This window comes from Diplotaxodon limnothrissa, linkage group LG13, assembly GCF_057381915.1.
Source record: "Diplotaxodon limnothrissa isolate DT_005_m linkage group LG13, D_limnothrissa_male_GT1.1, whole genome shotgun sequence".
NCBI lineage: Eukaryota > Metazoa > Chordata > Actinopteri > Cichliformes > Cichlidae > Diplotaxodon > Diplotaxodon limnothrissa.
The window spans coordinates 33,243,057-33,255,253 of record NC_140608.1 but is presented as its reverse complement, the minus strand read 5'-3'; the positions used below and the strand labels follow the sequence as shown (position 1 = coordinate 33,255,253).

At 43.5% G+C, this 12,197-nt stretch overlaps 1 protein-coding gene across 1 annotated transcript in view; it reads left to right on the top strand.

Annotated features, from left to right (window-relative positions):
• Positions 1-12,197, top strand: part of vps8 (VPS8 subunit of CORVET complex) — a 71,486-nt gene continuing 59,289 nt past the window's right edge. Inside the window, exons 1-2 of the mRNA XM_085368980.1 lie at positions 1-119; positions 3,804-3,872. Of these exons, the coding sequence (XP_085225106.1) occupies positions 48-119; positions 3,804-3,872 (141 nt within the window). The 5' untranslated portion in view covers positions 1-47. The remainder of the gene's footprint in view (positions 120-3,803; positions 3,873-12,197) is intronic.

Genomic DNA, 12,197 nt, shown 5'->3' with positions numbered 1-12,197 from the left:
CCTCTGTTTTCTGCAGCGGTCCGAGTTTTGTCCGTGTAAACAGAGACATGTCGCATTCCCCGGACTCCCACAGCCTACTGTCTGCCTCTTCCCAGCTGAACCTGATGGAAGTGGACTCGGTGAGAGGCTCTTTATTCGTCCTGCTTTGCTGTGTGGGGTTAGCGGGAGCACGAACTCCGCTGGGGTGTAGTTCAGCTGACAGCGGTGACGTTTACAGGTGCATGAAGAGCTGGACTACACCTTGATCTAGGTGTGAAAGAATGACATGCGACTGCAATAAATCACCAACGCACGGGACTGTCACGTGAACGGGCAGAAACGCCGTGTTAATAACGATCATGATTATCCTCCGATGGCTCAAAATGAGGCCCAGTGGCGCCTGTTTGTTTACACTTTTTCAAATTGCATAATATGATGTAATGTAGTGATGAAAGCCCATACCAGCATTACTGTTTTCAAGGTGAGCTTGGTGAGCCCATTTATGACCAAGGCTGTATGTTAAAGTGTGACAGCTGTCATGTGATGCATGCGCAATCATCCAGGTGAGGAAATCCCCAAAAGTTAATGTGTTGCACACGCTTAGAATGAACTGGTTTTACGTCCAGATGAGCAGAATCAACCTTTTGGGATGTAATCAAGTAGTTCTCACTGTGCTGTCGGGACGTGGCACAGTTTATCTAAACGAAAACATCGATTCCCCAGACTGGCAATAAGACAGTCATAGAGATCATCCGATTTCTGCTTTTCTCTTTTCCTTAGTTTGACCTGGTCCTTTTTGCAGATTCCAGTTTTCTTTCTAAGAGCTATAACTGACATTAAAGAAAAGCAAAAAACCCCAACAACTTTTCTTCAATGCAAAATATTTGTTATAAAAAGAGAAATAATTCTAATTTTCCCCAAAGTGCTGTAAGCTCCATGATCTTCTGTCATTGAAACAACTGAAAACATGCACTGCTACTGGAGAGCTGCAGCAGATGAAGAGAGAATAAGCTGGTGTACAGCCTCCCACCTTTACCTCACCAGACAAAAGCAAGTGCAGAGATTTTTGTAACAAAACAAATGTCAAGTGCGTCCATCGTTTACCATCAGAGGTTTCTAACTTCAGCATATAACAGGAAATCAGTGCTTTTTTCGTTTTCTCCCCAATTGTCCTTTAACCTTCTTGGGTCCTCATGACGAGGCTAGCTGCCTCTGAGCTCTGGATGTTGTTAATTGTATCCACTTTGTTACCATCTTTAAAGTTCAGCTGACTGAACGTGATTTAGTGTCTGATGAGGTTTGTTGTCACGCACATTTTTGCAGTTTGCTTTGTTTCTGCACTCACAGCAAAGAGCTTCCACGCTAACCACATGTTAGCTTGTTCTGTGAATGTGTGAGCGACATTGTGCCGCTGAGCAAGTGCTGTGCATGCTTAAAATCAAATGGTTCATAATAATATATGCGAGGCTGCCTGGCCCGTCACTGGTCAGGGCCCAAAACATGGTGAAGATTCTTGTCCCTGGCTGATCGGTGCATCTGTGGTCAGTTTTAAGGAGAATGTTCCTTTTTTAAAAGCAAAAGATGAGCTGTTGCATTTTTAAATGACATTTTTTACACTCTCAGCATTAGTCTTGTATAAAACAGTGTTCATTGTCCTCTGCAAAAACACCTTCAGTGCACAGATGCATTTCTTTTTAGTTCTTCTAATACATGATCTCAGATTTTCCTAAGAAACACTAATTGTCCACTTCATTGGGTACAATTAAGTACAATTGTTTAACTGCATTTGAATGGGAATTCTTAAATCAGCCAATCACATGGTATGAATTTAGTGCATAATTTCCTGGGTATTTCCCTGGGAGAAAAAGCCTTGCTGTTGTCAAAGGACTGGGAAGAATGGCGAGTCTGCTTCGTGCTGTTAGGAATGCAAGAAGAAGTCAGTCACCACTTGTTACAACCACGATATGCACAAGAGCATCCCTTTATGACAGCACTGTGCTCATTCTCTGATGGCTGCTTCCAGGAGGATAACACCATCTCATATCAGCTCAGATATGATGATGAGTTCACTGTACTCAGATGGCCTAAACAGCCAACAGATCCAAACAGAGCAGCTTTGGGACGTGATGGGACATTTGCATTGTACTGCACCAGCTCTATCATGTCAATCTCAAAGAAATGTCCTGGGAAATGTTTCCAGCACCTGAATCTGTGTTCAGTGAATCAAGCTGTGTGATTAAATCATGATGAAGTAATAGCAAGTTCTTAGGGGATCCTGCTAGATTGGCCATTTGGCTGCTGTTTGCTTGAGGAGCAAGACTTTCTAGACAATGTGGGCAAAAAGATGGGTTCTTTTAATTTAATTGCACAAGCATTTGCCTGCATTAAGAGAAACAAAAGAGACGGCAACTGAAAGAAAACAAATCTTCCATTAGTAAGTATCAGAAAATTGATCCATAAATGGAAAAGCAGCTTTGGGCTTTGAGCTCTTTCTATGTGTTAGCTGCCTCCTGAAGCCTACAACCTCAGTTGGAGTTAGACAGTCAGCAGCTTTTCAAGGAGTCTTCTGGCTTCATGAGGACAGTCAAAGCTCATTCTGGATTTTGACTGCTTTTCGTTCTGCTCTCTGTCAGAAGGATCTGCCCCTAATTATGATATTACACAGTGGACTGTGTTTCAGCAGTAATTAAAATGTGCTTTTCTACTCTGTAGGGTCTCTTCCTTCAACTGAGACATTCCTAACAGGCTTCACAAGACACTGTGCTGCTGTCATGTAAAGTAATCTTAGTAACATAGCCCTGCATTGTAACCTTAGCACATATTTATGGAAGGCTGTCATAATACAGTGTAGCTATCTAATGCTGCCATCTGTTGGTCAGCTGCATCTAAGCATGTGTACACACAGAGTGCAGTACTTGTCATGCATGTTGGGCTTAAAGAGCAGAGAGTTCAGGATGGAGCAGCTGTCGTTACATGTGTCCATTATGCAAAGCTGTGTATGGAAGCTTTGTTACACGTGTCTGCAAACCGCAGCACAGTCGTCTCTATTGGATGTGACCGAGTGTTTGCTGTGAGAGCCACACAGAGTGGACGTTTCATCTGGAGTCTGCAGGAGCTCGATCTGCTGAAAAAGGGAAATAGTGTCAAATAATTCTTTTAGCACACAGACTCATAATTCTTACAGAGAAGAAATTTAGAGGAGCAGCAGAAATGAAGTCTGTGCTCCTCATGGGCAGAAGTGCATCAGCTGTTGTCCATATAAAATCAACCTTCAGACTCAATAACAGCAGTGAAAACTTTCCTTTAAGTTGTAATGGCTGGACGGGATAAGTCTGTAAACTGCAGTCTGCAGCTCTTTACACAGGTGGTTTATGTGGCTTAAGCACCTTTGGCCTCGGCTTCCACAGTCAGACTGTCCTGAACCAGTCCAGTGATTAAAACTTCCACATGCTCCTGAAGCTCCAGTTTGTTAAATGGAAAAAGTGTTAAGTTGCAAATGTAGCTTGATTCTTTAGACTCCGGGCATCAAACAGCACCAAACAACAAATAAAGTAAATAGCAAAACAAGCTGGTTTTGCATGGGCACTACCCACATACTCAACTCTGCTGCTCACAAATGTGTTTTCCTTGCAAAGCAAAGCTTAGTTTGAAGAATGTTCAGTCACAAATTACAATTGATTATTATAAATTGCAGTCATAATTGTGCTGCATGCTCTCTTGTGTTGTGCTAAAATGCATTGTGTACATGATAAGTTAAAGCAGGACACCGAGACACTAGTGCAGCGTTCTGATCCTGTATGTTTCTGTTTGACTTTTGTTCTCAGATTGATGATAAGGAGTTTGACATTCCACAAGTGGACACACCTCCCACACTGGAAAGCATTCTCAATGAGGTATTCCATGTAAAAAGTGTTTATAATTAGCTACAAAGCTTTCTATGTGTTGTGGTAAGAAAAGCAAATATATCATTAAAATGATCAAACGATGACACAAACACACACGTTTAAATCATGCTAAACATCAATATTCATGTTTTCACGAGTCTCTGGGAATCATATTCTCGTTGCCAATGAAATGTTTATTTTTAAATGATTATTTTTAGGCCTTTCTCTGGCTTTATTGGATAGTTACAGTGAAGACTGACAGGAAAGCAGAGGGAGAGAGTGAGGGGGGGATGTGTCCGCGGGTCGGACTCAAACCCTGAGCCCGGGCCCACCGCTCTCAGCCATATGGCATACGGTTGCCCGCTCATCCCACTGAGCTAAACCACACCCAAGTGTATGTTTATTTACAGTGTTTTTCAGTCAGTCCACTCCACACCTTTCCAGCTGCCACACTCCAGCTCAGCCAATCACTGCTCTATCATCAGAAGACGCATAATTAGCTGATGACGCCACACCGTGAACCCACTGCTCCTCCCCTTCCCTGCAGCTGAGCCACAGACCACACCCTGTCCCATACCCCCACTTCTGACTTAGGCCGGGGAGCCGTGCAGCCTAGCCCACCATGATCAGCAGTGACTATGTGTACCCCCAGCCTATGGACCAGCTTGAACTTAAAAGGCTGTAAGGCCAGATAGCACTGGGTGATCTGGCTGTTGGCATGCTTCATGCTTCATGCTACTGCAGCAGGGTTTGATCTGACCAGATGGTGAAAGAGCGCCCCAGGAGGTAATGGCGAAAGCAATCAACCACCCCGTCGACCCGGGGAATGGGATGCGCATGAAACTGTGAGACCTCGTTCAGGTCTTATGGTAGTCAACACAGAACCATATAGACCCATCTTTCTTCACCACAAAAACTGTGGGGCGTGAATCTTCTATTAGTCCCATTTTCAGCACTTCCGCCTTTTCCATCTTAACAATTTGTCTTTTGTGTAACTGATAGGGCCGTGAGCACACCATCACGCCAGGGCGCCTGTCAAAATTGTCCTCTATGTGAGTGGTACAACCAGGCAGGATGGAGAACACATCTGCAAAACGCTGTTGCATTGCAGCAACATCCGCTCTCTGGGCCTGTGTGAGATAGTCCTCACAATGGAGGGAGGTGGGAATAGTGAAACATGGCGTCCCCGGCCCCAGCTTATTTTTTCCCTTCACCAGGCTCGCCAGAGAAGTGGATTTAGCTTCTCTCGATGCTTTGAGGAGGTCAGCGTCCCCCACCATGGCTCTTTGCCACTTGGCGAGTAACTTTGAGCTAGAGGAAGGGAGCAGCACAGCACTTTACCTCTTGGTAAAGATGGTCTGGGCCTAGCCCCTCTGTTGGGTTCCTGTTCTCCAATGACAACCTCCCCACTGTGTGTAGCTTTAGTCCAGAACTTATTGAATGTATTTCTTAGGTGGGCTTGGACTTTCCTCCCAGTTTTCTTTAAACACCCCCGCGGCTCCCTGCCATAGAGTAACTCAAAGGGAGAAAGTCCTGTGGAGGCCTGGTGTAGCTCCCAACAGCAGAGGGTCTGGGCAGTGATCCCAAATGCATTCATCCTTGAGAATTGTGGAGTTTTATCCAGCTGCTCCACCAACACATTGGTCTGAGGGTGATAGACGCTGCAAGACACCAACCCACAGCACATTGATTGCTTCATCAAAGGCGGTGCTTTAAAATAATTGGAATGGGTGTCGTTTCTGTAGAGATGATGGAAATGAGAGACTGGGTTTAACCCTTTAAAACCGGTCAGAGCCGGCACGCTCCATTTTGCGTAACTATTTTTAAATCCGGGTGTTCTGCAACCACGTAAGCTAGCGCAATAATTTTTTCTGCATATGAAACCGGAGGAGTTGTACTTACATCTGATGCCATCAGCTTGTCCTCGGTCACGGTTTCCTTCCACATAAAGCTTTGCAAAAACTGCATAAAAAGCACTCGCAGCAACAAAAACATAATATTCCAGAAACACGCTTTGCTGATCCGATCAGCTGTTTGTAACACTTCCTCCGTCCATCAGCGCGAACTTTCGCATGTCCGCCATGACCTGCCCGAAACCGGAAGTGACGTCATTTTGCGGAAATGTAGTTTTTTACCATCGTGGCCTTATGAGCCTATACTGGTGTTTTTAAAAGTTATATTTGAGTTTATGACTTTCTGTGTTGTTTCTGGGATGCTTAGGACTCATATTGCACAGCTGGAAATAGTTTATTTTGATGCAGATGCTGCTTTTTTTTGCAAATTTGCATTATAATATTTATTTTCGTTTTTCCTGCAGTGTATAAAAATTGGTGTATTTCAAAAATAAAACTATGAAGACACTTAAATTAAGTTTCCTGTGGTGGGAAACTATTTTGTGCAACTTTTTTGTATTTACAGTTTTGAGGGATAAGCCTCTTAAATTTCTCTCACTAGAAATATATGTTAAAAAAACAAAAACGATTTTCAATTTTTTGTAGTTTATCGCATTCTTTGCAGTTTTATGTAATTGCTATGCACATAATGCAGACATATTAAGATTTGGGCTATAATGGTTGTATTGATGTATAGCAACTTGAAATGCTCCCAAAAATGGCTCCACAGCAGGTAAAAATATAATATAAGCTCTGGCGGACTTGGTTCTGTGGTAGGTCTTAAAGGTTTAACAATGTCTGTAAACAGTTAATGCAATTCTTTTTTGAAACTGTGGAATGAAAACTGAAAGTCAGTTCCATCTTGATTGCTTGATTTAAAATGTATTGTGGACACGTACGTAGGAAAATGACGACTATGGTGTCTTTGTCCAAAAACATACAAAATACACAACAAAGTATACCAAACTGTACCGTTAGTATCTCAGTGCAAGTTTCACGCCTTGTCTTGTGACACAGGTGGTTGTGCAGTGTGTGTTTCACATAAATATTTTTATGCACAGTATTTAAGGCTTCAGTCAGATGCTGCAGGATGGTGGATGATGAGTGTTTTGTGTTATTATCATTTGGCAAAACACGTCGTCACGCTGCACTTTCCCACAAATATTTAATGAATGGGTCAACGTGACTGTTCACGCTTTGAAATCAACCATGGTAATTATGTAGATAAATAAGAATAAGGAAGTCCACGTATTTAATTCCTCTTGATTACTTGTTATACTATTGTAATTGTAATTAGTTACTTATAGATGTAACCTTTAGTTAAAGTTTCCTGGGTTTGTGTGTTAGATTCTCAGCTCCGGCTATAGAGGAAAGCCGTTGTCAGTTGTCCGACCCTTTGACTGAACATTCCCATAGCGGTTAAATTGCATGCATGTCCAGCAACTATACAGCAAAATAAAAGCCAGTAGATTTTAAAGTGGGCAGTCATTAACCAAAGTGTCCTTGGGGAAGTAAACAGCAGCTAGATAAATGTCCTGTGCCTCAGGCTTTTGCAAAGCTTACTCAGTCTTACTCTGGCCTGTTACTCAGGCTAATCTTTCCACTTTAATGTGTTATCTTTCTTATCCTGGCACGCCTACTTGTGTGCCAGGATAATAAAAGACGGAGGCATATGTTGTGACTTAATACTTTAGCTGGTTGGCTAATAACAACTGATAGCTTTTATGTGTGGATGCTGTTCTGTGTCTGGTGTAAGAGGTGAAAGCACTTTTGTTTCTCAATTTAAATAGTTTTTCATCAGCTGCAGTGACTTCTTGCTGTTGCTTGATGGTGTAACAGTTTTGTGATGCAGGCACCTGTACTGGACAAATAAGAGGGCTGTTACTGTTACTCTGTGTAGAAAAGGAGTGTCTGTAATCTGATTACGATTCATTTTTCTTCCAAACTGACAGTAGACTACAGTGACTTGATGACAAACGGTGTTTGCTTATTCAAAGTGCCCTTGAAAGGACGCCAAAGTAAGCATGTGGGTGCATATAATCTAATCAAAGCAGAGCACATTAGAAATGTGATATTGGCTACTTACCGGTTAACTCCCTGACACAAAGTGGCTGCTTAGTGAAAGAAATAAAAATATTCTGCAGGTGGTATAGAGATAGGAAACACTCTATTTTACCATATGCTGTGGTTAGTTGTCATGCCATACAGAGTTAAGAGCTTAAAAAAAGCAGTCACGAGAGCAAATTCTCGCGAAATAACAAATGATCAAAGTTCTCTGTGATTCAGACATAGTTTGACATTCTGGCAGGGTCTCACGTTTCAGACCCACACTGGAGTTTTCCTCATGGGAACAAGCCTTGCACTGACTTGTGTGACCAGATGGGTGTGCAGTGTTAAAGCTGAGAAAGATCTGTATCCCAGCAAGACTGTTTTCGTTTGGATTGGGAATAGTGAAAATGTAACACTCATAAATGCCTTAATCTTACTTCTATGACGTGTTTCGGCTTTTCCGTTTGGTGGTCACTACAACAGATCGCCTGGCTCTGTCTCAGCCTACCCATAGCATCCTCTTCTCTCACACCAACCCCCCTGATGTCTTCCATTGCTACATCCAGGAACCTTCTCTGTGGTCTTCTTCTTTTCGTCCTTGCTGGCTGCTCTATCTTCGAGATCCTTTGTCCAAATCCTTTCTCCCTCCTCTGCACGTGTGTCTAGACCTTGGCTAGACTGTAAATGGCTGTGGTGAACCCACTCCTTTTCTCTTTCCACAGTGTTCGTTCTCACATAACGCTTTTCCTTTGCCATCTCCCTCTTTGTTGTACATCTAGCCTCCCAGCACTCCTGTCTACTTTGTTCATCTCCATGACTGTTGAACTTTCTCATTGCCAACCTCTTCCTGTGAATGCTTTCCTGTATCACCAAAACTTCATGTTCTCCTTCCTCTGTCCAACAGGATACACCAGAAGTTCCTCAGCACTCCAGTCGTGCTTTCTCAGCTCCTCCCTGAACTTTGTGGACTATTCCTCCTCCTTCAACCTCCACCATTTAAATCCTTGCCTCTGCCTTCACTCGCTTTGTCTTCTTAATGTCTGAAGCCATTCTACAGACTGCCATCTGACAGAGCCTGGCTGCATTCCCCTCTGACACCACCTTACAGTCTCCCCTTCTGCATATGATCCTCCTGTGTCCACTGTCATGCTAGCCTTGCTATGCTATGTTCCACATCCTTCTGAAGTATCAGAATCCACCAACATCTGTCCTTCTGCGTTTCTCTCCTTAATACCATACCTACTGAACACCTCCTCATCACATCTGTTTTCTTCACCTACATGTCCACTGAAGTCTTCTCCAGTCCCCACTCTCTCCCCTGTGGACACTGTGTCCTACTTAATCCATCTTACTCTGGAAGTAGTCTTTCTCCTTAAACTGACATCTAACCTGTGGTTCATATACACCGATAACATTCAACATCACCCATTAGATTTCCAGCTTCAGACTCACTTATTTAAAAAAAAAAATTTACGCGTTACCATAACGACGAGAGTGCATTAAGGGGCACAGAGGAGGATGTTACTCTCAATGTTGTTGGCGCATTTCAGGAGGAGGCTGCTAATAAAGTTACACAATCACCCCACATAGCAAAACTGGAATGGCCCGGATCTGGCCCACACAATGTGTTTACACATGGCCCACATACCGCAAAGAATGACGGCCTTTTGATGGCCCAGATCAATCAGGTTTGCCAGAGGTGGCCCACACATGGGCCAGCACAAGGCCAGTTGCAGGCACACTGCTGGCCCTGTGCTGGCCCTGAACAGTTTCAGCTCTGGCCTCAGATGTCAGCCTAATGTATCCCTTAATCAAGCCATGTAATGACAACATGTGCCGGAACATAACAGTGCAAAAGTAACATGACAAACCTCTGTTCAGACAGTGAATGGACTGATTCTTATATAGTGCTGTTCTACTCTCCCGGAAAATAGGAACATAAACACTGCCATCATTGCCAGACCTGGCCCACATCTGGTTGACATACACTCAGCCATGACACCGGTCAGTCAGAAGTGCCAGCTTGATGGCAGATCCGGGCCAGACCTGTTTTCTATGGGCCTGGGCCACATACACCACAATCAGGACAGATGTGCTATAAGACAGTGCCATCTATGCCAGGCCTGGCCTGTATCTGGATGACTTGCGTCTCATCATGCCAGGCGTCAGCCAGCAGTGCCGGCGTGATACCAGATCTGAGCCAGACCTGCTCGCTATGTGGGACACGGTGAATTCTTGTTTATTATCATATTTATAGAAGTTTTTGTGTCGGGCGTATCATGTTATTTAGTTGTTTTTATCCGCCACACCTTACAGGCCGGTCCATGAAAATATTGTCGGACATTAAACTTGTCCGTGGAGCAGAAAAGGTGGGGGACCGCTGGTCTAGTGTATCCTTATCTAATAACGTGTATAATTCTTGTATCCTGTTAAAATGTTGTTAAGTTAAATGTTAGATCTGATGCGATGAGAGTTCCCATCCTTCATACAAACATGATCGGGGAGCTCCGACATGGAAAGCAGATTATTGACTTGACTTGATTTGTGTTTTCATAAAGTGAATAATGTCATTCAGACTTATCCCAGCGCTTGCACAGTGACAGGACACCTTGCTGTGTGCGTCTAATATAGGGGTGGGTTAAAAAAATCGATATTCCTATTCAAATTAAATAGTTTTTTCTCTGTCAAAAAGCCCCATTTCTGCTTTTCAGTACTGAAGAAATTTCAGCTTTTACACATTGTGCCAAATTGGAAAATGCTTAGCTAAAATCTCTGTTTGCTCTGCTTCACTTCAGCAGCATCAGGTAATGTTCACATGTTGATTCATGGTTTTCTTCCATTTTTGATCTACTGCAGCATATAGTCAGGGGCGTTATATGCTACAAAAGACCGGGCCAGGAACACCTCAGTGTTTTATCCTCAGTGACTTTGACACAGTCTGCTGTGATGAAGTGTCAGCTTTCTTGTTATACTTAGACAGTTTACACTCAGTTTGTAGTTGCAGAGAAACAGAGTTAAATATTTTTAATTTACAAGGTGTAGCAGGTTCCTACTTGACAGTACATATCCAAGATAAATGACCATAATTATATTTCTGAGTTGACCTTGTGAATCAGAATGAATCGGTTGTAGAAATCAGCAACGATGCCCAGGCCTAATGGAGCTCCACTTGTGTTTCTTTCGTGCTGTAACCGACTATTTCATGTTTACCATTCATGCATTACTATCAGGGAGTGACGGTGATGGATATGGGGGGGGGTTTGAGTAATTGCTAATGTGAATTCTGAAATGATCAAAATGTGACCACATGAAAGCAGTGCCAGAGATTCCAATTCAGTGATGTTGAAGGCTGCACACAGATCAAGCAGAAACAAAGTCAGACTCTCTCTTTCACCCGAGCACATCAGGACATCAACTGTTTAAAATGTGGGGAGGGTTAAGCAAAGGGGTGACAGTGGCTGTTTTTGAAGTATTGTGGCCAGCACCAAGATAATAAAGAGGTAGGTGCTCAGATGGGCAAATGAGAGAAGAGAGCTGAAAATGTAGCAGGTAGGAAAAAGTGTCGAGATGTCCTGTGGGAAGGCAAAACTTTTAGAAGTGTGAAAAATACCTTACAAAACAGTAAAACGGACACACACAGGACAGATCCAGGGTGAAAACGCGGTCGAGGGTGGTGCCCACTGTTTTGACTGGGACTAAATTCAATGACTTGGTCAGTGTTAGAAGAATCATCAACCACAGTGAGCTGGTCAACTTTAAGAAGGGAACATAAAAGCTGATTTGAGAGGGCAGCGGTGCTGTGGTTCGAGCCAAGCCTCTGTCAGGTGTTAGTTAATGGACTCAGGCGCAGACCGGGAGTCCTTGCAGAGTAGACAGTCAGTTTATTAATACAAACCAGCAGAGTGACTGGCGCTGATAGCTCAACGATCCAGCGACGAATAACACAGTGCTGCCATCTTAAATAGGCCTTGCCATCACCTGGGTAGGCAGTAGGTGTGGAGATGGCAGGTGCGTGGGCCAGGGGCGGGAGCCCATACTGAGCACCGCCCCCGGCAGGTGAGAGAGAGCAAAAAACAACAAAACACATGTTGCCTAATACAGGATCAGCTGGTGAGGCACAGTCTCAATGAGAACTAAAGGGTCTCATTTTTAAGAGGTAATGAAATCCTTTTCATAATAACATAAGGTTCCTTATGTTAGAATTACAGAGATTGGTAGGTTAGTGCTTTCTGATGACCAGGCCACTCTGTCTTACATTGTGAGCTTGTGTCAGTAACTGGGATAACGACTGAGCATAAAGTAAGGGAAGAGCTGGCGACAGCATTGTGGAGCCAGGACTGTGGTGTGCTGCACTCAGTTGGTGAGGCTGGAGCTGGAAGATGAAACCGAACTA